This window comes from Apiospora aurea, assembly GCF_038362705.1.
Source record: "Apiospora aurea strain CBS 24483 chromosome Unknown utg000003l_segment0_segment0, whole genome shotgun sequence".
Classification (NCBI taxonomy): Eukaryota; Fungi; Ascomycota; class Sordariomycetes; order Amphisphaeriales; family Apiosporaceae; genus Apiospora; species Apiospora aurea.
The window spans coordinates 796,033-810,002 of NW_027117390.1; the positions used below are offsets into that span (position 1 = coordinate 796,033).

Here is a 13,970-nt window from a genome sequence, read left to right on the forward strand (position 1 = left end):
GCTCAAGGTGACAGCACTCCGTGGTGACGGACTGAGAGCACAGCGGGCATATCAGCTTGTGTCCCGTGTCGCAAAAGGCGCCCTGCTCGGTCGGGATTATGTCCCAGTCGTACGAGGTATGGGACTAATGCGACCACGTTGTCCATACTCCTCTAGGATTTTGGCCATCGAACTCAAACCCCCCTTTCCGCGACCTCTAGCCCCCGGCGCCTCAGATCCTCGTCTACGATAGTGCCTGCCCCCAGCAGCAGCCGTAAAGCCGTCTCATTCTCTCCCATGACGGCCTCGAGCAGCGCATTGCCGGGCATCCAAGTATCCCGAGCGCCATGTGCCAGGAGAACCCTCACAGTATCGGGATTGCCATGCTGGCAGGCGGCCTCGAGTGCCCGCGAAGTAATCTCTGCCCCGTTCTCGAGCAGGTAGGCAAGAACATCTGCGTGCCCTTTAGCTGCGACGCCGCTGATGAGTGCCTGGTATTTCATATTACCATCATCCTCTTGATTAACATGTGTAGGAGAGGCCCCAAGCCGGACAAGGTGTTTCATCATGACCAGATTGCCGACGACGGCGGCCCGGCGGAACGTAACTGTCAGAAACTCGGTCTGCGCTTGGGCTGTATCCTGCTGTGGATCAACACTTATACAGTCCTTGCAAAGTCGATAAATTCGGTCAAATATCGGTATGCTTGTTGCCTCCGCGAGGCTGCTGACTACGCCGACCGGAAACTTCTCGTAGCATGTGGATTGTAGGCAGACGTGGGCCCTCCTGATTACCTGCGCGCGCAAATGATACACATTGTTGATGTAGCCAATATAGACGTTGTGGATCAGACTCGATCTCCAACAGCGTGCGCAGGACTTCTACGTGGCCTTGGAAGGCCGCGATATATATCGGATAACCGAGAACAGGGCTACATTTTTAGTTAGTTTCAGCGTTATAGCCACCTGATTTCGTAGCAGCGTTCAGAACGGACTGACATGTGTCGACTCTCACCGGTCTGGTAGACCAGACCCTGACGATCCTGCATCGTGGGGAGCAGCTCCCTTACAAGGGGCAGGTCATTGGTAGCAGCTGCAGCGGCAAGTATAGTTTGCTTGAAATCCTCGTCGGAATCGCGGATAGGTGCTATTTCATCAGGATGTACCATTTGTATATCCGGCGTGAACCAGACTGGCCAGCAAAGCGACAATGATTGCGCGTGCCGGGAGAACTGGCAGATCTCCCAGAGGTACTCTTGCAATGCCTCGCTGTTGGCGGACTCCGGCTCACCTGTGCGGAAAGCGACGACGCGCTGTGCTGCCCGGCGGATGAGGCCGTACTCCCGCGAAGGCAGTTTGTCGCCGCGTCGAATCTTGTGCATGACGAACCTGGGCCAGAAGCACGAGAGCGCCACCTTTTGGTTGTTGTCAAGGATGCCCGACTCGATAATAGCATCGCTAATCTCGCGGTTCCATAACTAGCCGACAAGGCGTAGACGTACAGCGCGCTTGAGCCCACGCACCCTGACCGCTTCGATGGCAATAAGACGATCAATCTCGGTGGGCATGATAGGGAAACCGTCCATGGTGAGCGATTGTAAGGGAGATATGGCACTTGATACTGAACGGGAGGAAGGGCGATGTGGTTTTGCGGAGATATAGGTGCGAGCGAAAGAAACAGACTGGAGAACGGTTGGGATTTTGAAATACATCTAGGCCACCTAAAATGAGGGGGTGGCTTGACTTGGCCGACATCGTTGTGTGACGTGACAGTGCTTCAGCTCGCCTGCAGAGCCTGAAACCGACCGAACATCGCGTCCACGTCGTAAACGGCGCATGATCACTTGCACACATTGGACCAGCATCCAAACTTGTGTAACAAAGGCCTCCATAATTGCTTCTGCTGAGCCAAAGATGGTGCATATGAAGCAAAAGAAGAAAACGATTGACTACCCATTCTTGATTTCTGGCTGTCCATGTCGATGATATATGTAGACATATAAAAACTGTTCCTAGACCTCTAAAGATTGTGTGAAGTTTACATTGGCGATGTCGCTTTAGCATGGCATCGCACCGGCCAAGCAGCACAGCACGGCCCCCGAGGCCACCATCCTCTCTTTCTCTACCACTGATCCGCCGCAGCATCAGCAAACACCGTGCCGACACCAATCTGATCGTACCAGACCTGCCGCGTCGCCTGGTTGCCCGAGTACCCCTTGTCGTGCCACCCATTCGCGTAGAGCCCGACGCGGAACTGGAACGCGCGGCCATCGGTGACGGTGGTGGGGATATCGAACGTCTCGCTGACCTTGTTCCCGTCGAACCAGAGCTTGAAGTAGCCCGAGCCATCGCTGCGCCAGCTGGCCTGGATCTCGACGCGGTGCCAGACCCCCGCCGTGACGGTGGCGAGGTTGCGGAACGGCGTCGTCTGCTGCGCGCTCGGCGGGCAGACGTCGCCGTGCTTGACGCGGGCCTGCAGCTGGTCGCCCTCGAGCCAGACCATGGTGCCCGGCATGTACGTCTCGGCGCAGCCCAGGCTCGTGAAGTCGGCGATGAACTGGGCCAGGTTGAAGCTGAGCTTGGGCGTGAACTCCCAGTTCTCCTGCAGCCGGAACGCGAAGCCGTAGAAGCCCGTGTCGCCCTTCTTGTACACGTTGTACTTGACGGCCTCGGAGTGGTACCGGCCGCTCCAGTTCGGGTCGTAGACTTGGGTCATCTTGAGCGAGGTGCCCTGGTTCGTGATGTCCGGGTACACCACGTTGGTCACTTCCTGCACGGTGCCCTTGTTCTCGTGGTTGAAGGTGTCCCAGCCGGCTGTGGTGCCTCGGTTGCTGAAACTTTGGGTGGCATTGCTTCCGCCCAGGGCGAGTGCGAAAGCAAGCAGGGAGTTGATGAGTTTACCGGCCATCTTGGCAGTTTTGAGGAAGAAGGATGAGAGGTGGGGTTCTGTTCGGAAACTCGATTGCGGAGAACCAATCTGATGATGTGTGCAAGAGATGAGATGAGTCGATGGCCCAGGCAATCCATTATTATATACCATTCTCCTTGGCCCCCAAAGCAGAATGCAGGGTATGTCTTCACGACCAGGGCGAACAGGATGCAAAGTGCTTACTCAGTGCATCGCATATAGTGACAGTACCGACGTAGGCACGAAGAGTGGGTTGCTTCGCTGCTAATTGGTGGCCCCGAGCTCAGCTGTGACCATTCCGCCAAAGTAATTTGCTTCTTCTCGTACTCGCTGACAGTACCATGGCATCCCAGCTGGATACCTGAGTAAGCACCCCTGCCTGTCACTAAGATTAGGCACATAGTGGTTGCAAGCTTACTGAGTATCACCACTGCGGCTGCACTGCAATTGGACGCTCACCGCCACCGCCCTGACTGACCATTGACAAAGTGTAGATATTTATGTGATGTAGTACAAGTACGTGACCCACAAACGTTGGTTGGGATTGTCGACATGCAGCAAGATCTCCCAATCTCACTGGTACGGCTATTTTGAAGTCGAAGACGCCCCATCTAGATGCTGGGTAGAAAATTGAGGAACATGAGATGAGAAAATGAGAAAATCGATTAGAGAACGAGAAAATGAAAGGCAAAGACGGATAAAAAAATAAGGAAAATAGAGGGAAGCCGGTGGGGGGGGAGAGATATAATGGAAGAAAAAAAAAACAGAATAGAACAACACCGTGGTCAATTGGAAGGGGAAGGGAGAGGTTACTTACTTAAACTTTGGAATACTCCTCACTGCACCACACCACACCATCACCACCACCGCCATTTATCGCTCGGTGCCGAGCCCCAATGGGCCAGGTCTTTCGTCGGGGGTGCCGAGGCCCGAAGGCCAGGGTCTTTTCGTCGTCGGTTGCCGGGGCCTGGACCTTTCTGTCGACTTGTGCCAGGACCCGGGTGTCGTCTGTCGGCGGGGGTCCTATGCCATAGGCCCGGAGGCCACTGGCATTTCCTGTCATGGGCCGTAGCCCACGTCCGCAGTTTTCGAACTCGAGGCTCCTGTTGAGTGGTTGGTTAGCAGGTGAAATCCAAGTTTCACACTCTTCCAAATTGACCACGGTGCTGTAGCTATTAATTAGAAGAATCTGAGCCCATTGAGCTACATGAGCAGTGGTAGGTGCTCAATTGACCTGCTGCGCTGGCACTGGGTGTTGATTGTTCACCAGCAATCAGCTCAAGCTCCAAGATGTGTACCTCATTCGGTACCTACCTACATATACTTACACCTATCCCAAGCATCCTGCTGCTGCAACCTTACTGCTGCCTCGCGCAACTCTCTATCAATGGGACGATGCTACCAAACGTGGGTGGGTGGTTTACGGGCTTCAGCCTGCTACCTACGCCGTCATTCTCGGAGCACAAGCTTCGCCTCTGGGGAACCAAAGCCTCACTGGAACAGCTCCATGTTCCACTGATTGCATTCCATATATCCACCTACGCTGCGTGGTTTATTCCTGCGAGATTCAGACAAGTGGTGACAAGAAACCGGATTGAGGTTCCCATATGCAATATATAGGGGTCCGCCTCAATCTGCCAAAACCAATGAAATCGTCTCCGGTTTCTTGGGCCACAAGTCAAACGTAGTAATAACAACACCGCGTGTAATAAGAGGGCAACCTACTGTCGGTACCCTCGCCTCTACTAGCCTACTGCCCGACTGTTAACTCCAATAACGACTGTGGATGAAGGGTGGAAAGAAAAACAAGAAAAGAGAGAGAGAGAGAGAGAGATAGAAAATGTCCAGAAGGTGGATCTGGACGTGAGATACGTATAAACAGGAACAGCACCATAGTCAACTGGGGGAGGGGATAAGGCAGGGAGGGGGTTTGTACTTACTTCGAACTCGTCTGGTTCCTCTGGATCTTTTCGGTCAGTCTATCTTGTAATGAGCCGATCTTGGGGAAGGCACCATCCGCGACACATGTTTCCCCATCGTCACACCACATATCCTGGCCCTGTTATTCCTCGTAGTATCGAATCGCCCCGCCACCAGTCACAGTCAGTCTTTGACAGGCCTGGTCTCTGGCAGGTTCGAACTGTTAACCCCTATAAAGTTTGAATGTTAGCATATATTATCCCAAAATCTCCTGTGATTCCAATTTGACCACGGTGATGTTCCTGTTCGATGGGAAATCTCCACTTGTGTTGATATATAGGGGGAGATTGCTCCATTGAATTGATCTAGCGTTGCCCGCTGCATGAGCTGCTGCACGAGCTGTTGCGTAGATGCCTTCACGAACGGCTGATCTTACGTCTCAACCAAATATATCTACGAGTAAAGGCACCTAGTGCCGTATTGAAAGGTTGTGCAGATTACGGTGCATGCGGTGTGGGTGGGAAGCCTGTTACCAATTCGTGGGAATCAGACCGACCTGCAGACTGTTATCCTACCGGCTTGGGTTGCTCTGATGCAGAAATGCTCGATGATCGAAGAGTGAAGCTATTATTGCTACTATCAGGCACCTTGCGTTTAAGCTTGTGGGCTACCTATTCAACATGATATCACGTATCACTGGGACAACGAGGGGTTCCGAGAGCACATAACGATATTAAGAGATTATGATCGAAACAGGAAGTCACATCATACCGCCTGTCTAGCATGTAGTCTTGTCACCAAGACCCAACTCCACAGCCGCGAGCAGCAGCTCCATGAACCCCGCCCCGACCGACCTCATGTTGGCATTGTACTGAGCCACGGTGGGATAGAACGGGCAGCTGGCCGCATTGTTACCGAACCCGAACTCGATGGTGTAACTATGGACCAGGTTGAGGCTCGGATCGGCAAAGTGGCGCGAATACGCCCAGTCGTCGCTGGCGCCGCTGGTGGGGTACAAGTCCGAGCTCTGGATGGCCCTGTACTGGGACCCGCCGCCGCCCGTGAGGCCCGACACCATGCGGCTGGCGGCCGTGGTCTGCGTCGTGAGCTCCGTGGAGGGGATGTACTCGCCGTAGCCGCCGCGGGTGCCGGGGGTGTCGCTAAGGATCCCCCGGACCGAGTCGAACGAGGAGTTGCGGAAGTTCATGCTCGGGTACTTGCTCTGGTTCTCGTCGCTGCCCCAGCTGTAGAGGATGTCGCCGGCGTACGAGTGCAGGTCGACGAACCAGCGCACCTTAGTATAGGTGTCGAGCACCCACTTGATGCCCCGGGTCTCGGGCTCGCTGAAGGCGCTGGTGCCGTGGTACGTCTCGGACGACGGGTTGGTCGACGCGACGCTCGACCGCACGCTCGAGGCGAACTTCTTGGTGAAGTCCCACAGGAAGTCGAAGTTGCGGTTCAGGTCGATGCCGCTCGCCGAGCCCGTGCCCGACGCCGGGTTGCGATTCTTGCGCCAGCAGCTGTTGCTGCTCTGGTCGTACGCCACGCCATCCGGGTTGCTGAGTGGGATGAAGACGATGCCCGCCGAGAGCGCCGTCTTGACCTGCGCGGCGGTGTAGGTTTTGGATCCGTACGTCAGGCCCGCGTTGGTCTTGTTCGCGTAGAGCAGGTCCGAAATGAAGAAGAGGACATTGTCCGCGGAGCCGCGCTCGCGGGCGTGGATGTTGCCGTTTAGGAAGACGCGGTAGGCGTCCTTGCACCGGCCTCCGCTTCCGCCGACGACGGCGCCCTGAATAGGCGCACCCTGGTATGTCTTGTAGGGCGTGGTAAAGGTCTCAATGCCATAGGTACTGGCGAGTCCCTTCAAGCCACTGGCGATCTCGTTGACGTTGAGGATGGTGCTGAAGCTGGTGCTGGAGCCCTGCGACCCAAGGCCGCGAGGCGCGACACTTCCTCCGTTGAAGCGGTCTCCGGTGCCAATTGGTGTCCCATTGTTACGGGATTGGCGGCCGCGGATGGCCCTGATGTGGCCGTCATTCTCGCGCTCCTCGGGCAAGAGGCAAGCAGACGAGGTGGTGCTCAGGGCCAATAGGCCCACGAGTGTCGCGAGCGAGCTGGACTTCATGGTGCAGTTGGGCAGCGACAGCGATATCCTGGTGCAGCCTGGGGAAGAGAAGAGGAGCAAAAGTTAATATCGAAGGGATCTGCCCTTTTAATTCATACTGTAATGCATGATTGGCCAAGTTTGCCAAGCAGCAATGGATTGTCTTGGTGATGCTACCTCTCGAGTCATAACTGGCAGCTCGGGGGCCCAAATCTTGGCATCCACGCCTGTCTGGCAGCTGCGATGTTGAATGCAGCTGATACGGTCTCGATGGGAGGGAAGGAACTGTCGGTATATGTTATCCTGCATATATGATAAGCTTTTTATGCTTGGAGACTTCGGGCAGTAACGCATGGATTGGGAAGGAGCCTAGCCACCTGCCGTGCTGGGTCGTCATTGCCGCCTTGGCATGCTAATTGCCAGACCAGTCTACGACAGGGGTGGGAAAAAGAGGAACGCTCGCTCCGAATACCATCTAATGAGAGATGGTTACCACGCTTCCAATGTCAAGGCATCGTAAATGCGGCAGACCATCCGCGCTGAGCCACATCACAGCCCTCCGGTGTCTTAGACATTCTTCCCGTGTCCCGGACGCCTTGTGGTCGGATCGTGCATTTAGATGACCTCTCCCAAGCCAGGTGCTGTTGGCTTTTCATCTTTACATACTTTCAATATCGTCTTGGTTCTTGCTACTCCAATTGTCTATCTAGTAGCCCAAACTTTGCCCGTCAATTTCCAGGGCCTGCAACCCTTTTCAATGCCCACATGATGCATGACTTTGATAAACCCGTGGTCCCCCCCGCGTCTTAGTACCTGTCATCCGATTGCCGGACCTTGCAGCGATGGGCAAGAAATGCATTATGCAGGGAAACGTACTTTCTCGGCCGTTCCCTTAGAGGAAGAGAGAGATGGACTCGAAGCCGAACCTCCCGTACTTTGTCCGAAGCGTATCAAACAAGGCGCGCAAGTTGCAGCCCTTACTGAAGAGATCGCCAAGGCATCTTCTTTCGCAGAGGTGCTATGTGACAAATGCCTGGAGCTCGACTTGCCAGGAATCCTGCAGGAGGCTTATAACAAGCCATATTACTCTCGCAAAAGTGAATATCGGCCTCGAGCTTCAAATGAAGCTACCTGTCCATTATGTCGGATGTTTGTCGCCATTAACCCAATGCCGGCGCATGCAGCCCAAAGCGAAAGTATAGGGGACCAAGAGACAAAATTCTCTATGACTGCGGCAGCATACATCGGTCAGACGGGTCTGGAAAAGCCTTCAAGACTTAGAGCAGAAACGGAGGTTATGTGTCTTTTGCTGGACCCTGGGAATTTCGGTGGGAATGGATTCAGGGCCAACGGTGGTCCAGTTCTGCTGCGAGACACCGAGCGCCCGACCCTCTTCTCACCGCAGATAGTACCCCAACAATTCGACCCCGACACAGCAAAATCGTGGCTTGCTTATTGCACAGAACAGCACAGACTGCTTTGTGAAACAAAACTCGAGTCCGTCCATGGCCTTCAAGTTATCGACTGCACAACATTATCGATCGAAAGCGGCGGACCAGGTTTGGCCTACGTTGCGCTTAGCTATGTTTGGGCGAGATCGGGAGGCCACTGCGGATCAATCCGAGAAGAGAGCGGAAGAAAATGGCTACCAGAGAAGCTGTCTGCTGTCGTCCGCGACTCTATCGAGGTTACCAAGGCGCTTGGATATCGGTATTTGTGGATTGACAAGTTTTGCATTGATCAGAACGATGCAGCGACGAAGCACGATCAGATCCAGCAGATGGACGCCATTTATCAGAACTCCGCTCTCACCATCATCAGTGCTGCTGGTCTTGACGAGACCTACGGCCTTCCAGTAGTCAGCGGCACAGCCCGCCGGCGTCAGTTGGTTATTCGTGCCGAGGGCGTGACTGTGCTCCAGGCCCTGAAAGATCCTCAACATTCGATCGCCTCCTCCTGCTGGTCAACTCGAGGCTGGACGTTCCAGGAAGCGCTTCTGAGCCGTCGTCGCCTTGTTTTTCACTGATGAGCAGATGTACTTCGAATGCAACACTATGAATTGTTTCGAAAGTGCGTACATGCCTCTTGACATGCTACACACAAAGAACAAATCAAAGACATACGAATTTCTCCGCTCAGGGATGTTTGGCAGGAATCGGCAACAAAAGTTTGGCAAAATTGTGCGTGGTAGAGTATCCCTGTACAACTTCTTCTGCAGATACCTCTCCAATGTGGAGGATTATAGCGCCAGGCATCTAGGATATGATGATGACTCCCTAAATGCATTTAGGGGCGTCCTCGCGCGGTTCTCAAAGGAAAGGCATACTTTTGGCCACGTTTGGGGAATCGCCTACCCAGATCTTTCTACCCGAGGAATGTCTTTTTTCGTTTATGCGTTGGCATGGACTCATGCAGCCAGTTTGGAAAGACCGCGGCGCCGGCGCATGTTTCCCTCTTGGGCTTGGATTGGATGGCACGGCCCAGTAGAGTACGAATTCAACGACGGAAGAAACCTGTGTTTCTTCATCGGCATCCGAGGACTTCGGTTTGGAGACCAGGCTGGTGGTCCAGCGGTGGAGTTTTCGGAACTCTGTCCAGAGAGCAAATACACGGTCTTGCACATAACAGGACCCGTGATACCATTTGAACATTTCGCGTATAATCCAACCGCTATAGACAACCAACCTTGGACCATGGAAAAATTTTCAGCATCTCTGTCATGGTCTAGAGACGGACGATCCGATGCTGAAATCTCTCAGGTGTTAAAGAATGGCTCAAAATGGCAATGCCTCTATATCGGGAGCCATCTCAAAACCTCATATGTCATGATTCTGGAGCTGCGTCCAGATACAACCGTCTGGGAACGTGCTGGAATCTTCTCTGTTGAAGTGTGGACCTGGGACATCGATGAAATTGTCAAGAGAGATCACTGTCTACGGACATTTATGATAATGTAAAGTTTGCTCATTGTGATGCTGTCGGTTGATGGAAAGAAAACATGAGAAGGATACGGGGGTTATAGAATCAACTTACAGGCCCAAATCTATCTTTTGATTGCTTTGTTGCTTACTTGAGCTGGTCAGGTCGTGTGTAAAACAAGAGTGCCAGCTGTTACCGATATCCAACCTGTAAACCACTTTATTGCTGTCGCTCACGCTACTTGAGAAGACGATGAGTTTGATGAGCACATGGAAGGTGTCCTCTCTGGCTATTATCTCCGTCACACCGAATTCGTGCAGCGGCATGCCACCCAGCACGATGGCTTTGCGTGTGGACGCGGCGAGCAGTTTATGTGGATGCCAAGACGACGTCCGTACGAAGGTAGCCCCATCCGGGTTGCATAGCATTGTCCCGAGTGCCAGTGGTAGTATTCATGAATTGGTCTCAAGTCAGCACCCTCATCAAACGGTGGATGCTGAGATGAATCCGGAAGCATGCCCCATACCACGTCTTGGATCCGGCAGACTAGGTTGGTGGTGGTGTGCTATAATGATCAGGATGCCGGCTGATGAAACGACGTCAGCTTGAGTTGTTCATGTCCGCCCGGGATTTCCTTCCGTTCTATCTCGACACCGTACAAATTCTGGATTACGCTGAGGCGCCTAGTGAACAGTTCATGTCTCTGCTGGCCTGCACTGGTATGAGTCGAAACCAAAAGCACGAAAAGAAAAAGAAGACCAAAGAAGAAGAAAAAGACAGGTGAAAGTAACGCGACATTGGCCACGGTGATCGTGACCTGATGCATGTATAAATGCCTTCTGAGGGTTGTTACAGAAGTCATCATGAAGCGACGACACCGTCCTGTATTTACGACAGCGTAACGAGCACATGATGATAGAACCGTTTGTAACAACCACTTCGAAAGTCGTGTTAGCAAGGGACTACCAACTCTAGTGAGAAGACATCGTTATGGGTTGTATTTGCCACGTCTAGACCCGAAGAGTCAAGGCCTCTTGGCCTTAGTTCCCACCGATACGCTGCGCCAGATTCTCGTGAATGATGATGTAGTTCTTGTCCAGATCCTTCTTGACCATGCTCGACAGCGCCTTGTTGCACTTGCAGTCGCACTCCTGGACGACCTCGAGGTCTCCGTTCCCCTTGTCGCGGAGGACAAAGGTGCTCTCCATGGTGGTGCCCATGGGGCTGCGGACGCGGACGAAGAAGCCGTCGGCGAGGTCGATGAACTCGTAGGTGCTCTCGATGTCGGAACCGATGATGGGGTTCTCGTACTTGTCCTTGACGGTGTAGGACTTGACGCGCTGCGCCAACGGCTTGAGGTGCTTGGGCGCGTCGTACGAGCCCCAGGCCGGGTCGGGGTTGGCGTCGTAGGACACGAGGTGGGGGTCGCACTTGATGAAGAAGTCTTTGTCTTGCAGCTTCGCGATCGCCGCCTCGCGAGTCAGGCCCTTGATGGCGGGGGAGACCTTGGTCATCTTGAAAGATCCTTCGAAGACTGGACAGAAGTTAGTGCTTGGCCGGGTAGGTTCCCCCCGTCTATGGAGACGATGTGGGGATGCAGTAGCCCCATGGAGATGACAGAGGAGATGACTTACAACCCATTTTGATGTTGTCTGGATAGTTGACCTTGTTTGGTTGGTTCTGGGTGCGTGTGGGGAAGTAGATAGTGTGTTCAGTGCTGTGGAACTCCAGCTTTTCGGTCAGGCGGGACATGGAGAACTTATAGGGGCTGGTGCCCGTCCATTCTTAGACGCATGGCCCATTCTCTTGGCCATTCTTCGGAATATGAATACACAGCGCAGTAGTTTGGCAACAGACACGAACAGGCCGGAGGGTAGTTGTGTCCTGAAATGGAGAAGCCGGTCGTCGAATTAAGCTTTGTCGGAGGTCTATGCAGGAGCGGCGCGGCAGTTCCCTGGGCCAACACGGCGGCGAAACAAGCTAGTTTTACCACCGCCAGGGGCACAGACAGCGGGGGGAGCCTACTGGGTGTGCCACTTGAGCAGTGAATCCTGTGGTGGCAGAGAGCTAGCACTTTGCGTTTTCGGCATGCCAATTCCTCTTGGTCATACGGATATCGGGCTGACACACGTTTGCCCCCCTGCCGAGGTAGCTCTCAGGGCTGCAGCTTCTCTGACAGCATAACAGGTGACAGAACCTTCGTATTCAGATGGGCCAAGTATTTCTGGCCTGTCTGATTATGCATATTCGTCCATTGGATGTTTTTGTTTTAACGTTTTCGCCATCAACAACGCCACATCTGAGCATGACCAGCCACAGCACACCGCATCCCCCAGGGCGAGTCGTGTTCTCACAGATACGAGGAGGTTAATACTAGCAAATTGACAGATACTCTGCGGGGTACTGTAAACCATCTCGTCCTTGGTATCATCAATGACAGAACGGCTCTCTCGGTTTCTTTCCGCCAATCCACATCTCATCCTATAGCCGAAGCGTTGGCAACTTGAAGTCCTCCTATCGTTGCCAGTGAAGGATCTCATAGTCAAAGATCCCGGATAGATAGATGCTGATAGCAGCAAAGAAAATATTGGAAATCAGATTCTCAAGCAAGCCACCGAGTACTGAATATGTGTAGGGTGTGGCCAAGGCTTGAGCTTGGGGCGCTGGATTGTCGGTCCTCCATGCCTCCAGCATTTGGCGGAGGCGAAAGCCTTCCTTGGCAATACTGGGAGCATCTTTAGGCACTTGGCTCACATGCGATGGCTCCACCCTCGCCAGCATCTGCACTGCCCTATCTATGTGTTAGCATGCACCCAAAAAAAGAGGTATGTATCAATGCCCTAAAACCTGACAGGCCATAACTTGATCCAAAAACTGATAGACCAAAACACTTACAGCGCTCGAATTTTGGAGCACTGAACGATGACGTTCAAGGCATGGTCCAGACGGGATCCTACACCTGACCCATCAACACTGGGCAGATTTCTCGTGAAGCGACCCCACTCGGGATTTGACAAGAAACTGCGCTCTCCGAGTAACTGCGCTCTAGAGGCTTCGAAAATATGGGCCTGGAAGAAGAATGATAGTCCAAGACCGGACTGACACGCCCCTGGCCCGGCCGCCTGGAGAGTACTAGCAGTGACGTGGACCATGTGCATGAGCCAGACATCACCGGTTTCACCCTGCATAAGCTGGCATGTGTTAGCAGTTGCCACCGACGCGGAGGCCTGAGAAAGGGGTCCGCTCAGAGACGAAACCGAGTGCTAGGACTCACCTCCAATATACCAAGAAACAGTGTGGTCCAGAACACAAGGAGTCTTGGCGGTGATGGGCAATTCTCCATTGTATCCCGCAAGGCAGTGAGGGATGTTGAATAAGCCTCTAACGCTGCATATTCATACTCTTTGCGGTTCGCACGACTCTCCGCGCCAATCTGGGACGATTGGAGTGCCCCTAATGCAAGAACAGCATGGTGTAGGAATTTCGTTGGTCCTGTTCCCAGCAGGCTTTGGATGTCGCGATTATACGATGCCACGTTGGGAGTGAATATGTTCCGCTGCACAAATATCTCAAAATAGTAGAAGTAGCGAGCCGTTGGATCGGGAGAGGGCGAGGCGCTGAGCTGTGGCTGCACACTACTGCACTGGCCACGACGGACTACGGCACCGTTGGGTTTGTTTGGAAAGCTCGCTTGAGTCTTGTGCTTCCCTTGGTCGAGCTTGATCGTGTTACGAGCCACAGGCAGGTACACGCAAGGGGTACCCCGTCTCTGGCAATGGCTGCACGGTTGCCCGTTATTACACCTGGCCCGTGTCAGCTCTTATACGCAATCTATACCTCGGCCATTGAGTGCGCAAGAAGAGTCGGTACCTTCAAGTGACTGGCGGAGCAAGCCGTACAGCGAGAACGCTTGACGCGGGCGTCAAAGGGTCCAGGTGCCATCCTCGGCCGGGCCGTTAAAGCGTGCCCAGTCGCCCGAGCGCAAGAATCCTGGTGACGATTGTGAACTGCGGGAAGGGGGGTGAAGGTCGCTGGGTACAGACAAGGGACACTCGTACGCAGTCGTTGAGGAAGGTTGGCGTGGTATGAAAGCTGGCCCGGTCAAATACGCTCGCTGTCGGCCGCTAATCGCAAGGCGGAT

The 13,970-nt window shown here is 53.7% G+C and overlaps 6 protein-coding genes across 6 annotated transcripts; 1 reads left to right on the top strand and 5 right to left on the bottom strand.

The window, feature by feature from the left end:
• Window positions 1-173: 173 nt before the first annotated feature.
• Window positions 174-1,564, bottom strand: PG986_004086 (uncharacterized protein; the record flags this gene model as incomplete). The annotated part of the gene is made up of 4 exons (XM_066840308.1): window positions 174-613; window positions 774-910; window positions 978-1,456; window positions 1,502-1,564. 4 exons carry the CDS (start codon window positions 1,562-1,564, stop codon window positions 174-176), a joined length of 1,119 nt encoding a protein of 372 aa, XP_066702935.1.
• Window positions 1,565-2,100: 536 nt separating this feature from the next.
• Window positions 2,101-2,886, bottom strand: PG986_004087 (polysaccharide lyase; the record flags this gene model as incomplete). Its single annotated transcript, XM_066840309.1, has 1 exon — window positions 2,101-2,886. The coding sequence occupies one exon, from the start codon at window positions 2,884-2,886 to the stop codon at window positions 2,101-2,103; it is 786 nt and encodes a 261-aa protein (XP_066702936.1).
• A 2,698-nt stretch (window positions 2,887-5,584) lies between these two features.
• PG986_004088 (uncharacterized protein) lies at window positions 5,585-6,931 on the bottom strand (the record flags this gene model as incomplete). The annotated part of the gene is made up of 1 exon (XM_066840310.1): window positions 5,585-6,931. The coding sequence occupies one exon, from the start codon at window positions 6,929-6,931 to the stop codon at window positions 5,585-5,587; it is 1,347 nt and encodes a 448-aa protein (XP_066702937.1).
• Window positions 6,932-7,763: 832 nt separating this feature from the next.
• Window positions 7,764-8,936, top strand: PG986_004089 (HET-domain-containing protein; the record flags this gene model as incomplete). Its single annotated transcript, XM_066840311.1, has 1 exon — window positions 7,764-8,936. The coding sequence occupies one exon, from the start codon at window positions 7,764-7,766 to the stop codon at window positions 8,934-8,936; it is 1,173 nt and encodes a 390-aa protein (XP_066702938.1).
• A 1,933-nt stretch (window positions 8,937-10,869) lies between these two features.
• On the bottom strand, window positions 10,870-11,581 carry PG986_004090 (uncharacterized protein; the record flags this gene model as incomplete). Its single annotated transcript, XM_066840312.1, has 2 exons — window positions 10,870-11,363; window positions 11,464-11,581. 2 exons carry the CDS (start codon window positions 11,579-11,581, stop codon window positions 10,870-10,872), a joined length of 612 nt encoding a protein of 203 aa, XP_066702939.1.
• A 762-nt stretch (window positions 11,582-12,343) lies between these two features.
• PG986_004091 (C6 finger domain-containing protein) lies at window positions 12,344-13,675 on the bottom strand (the record flags this gene model as incomplete). Its single annotated transcript, XM_066840313.1, has 4 exons — window positions 12,344-12,620; window positions 12,725-13,020; window positions 13,104-13,547; window positions 13,667-13,675. 4 exons carry the CDS (start codon window positions 13,673-13,675, stop codon window positions 12,344-12,346), a joined length of 1,026 nt encoding a protein of 341 aa, XP_066702940.1.
• Between the last annotated feature and the right edge of the window lie 295 nt (window positions 13,676-13,970).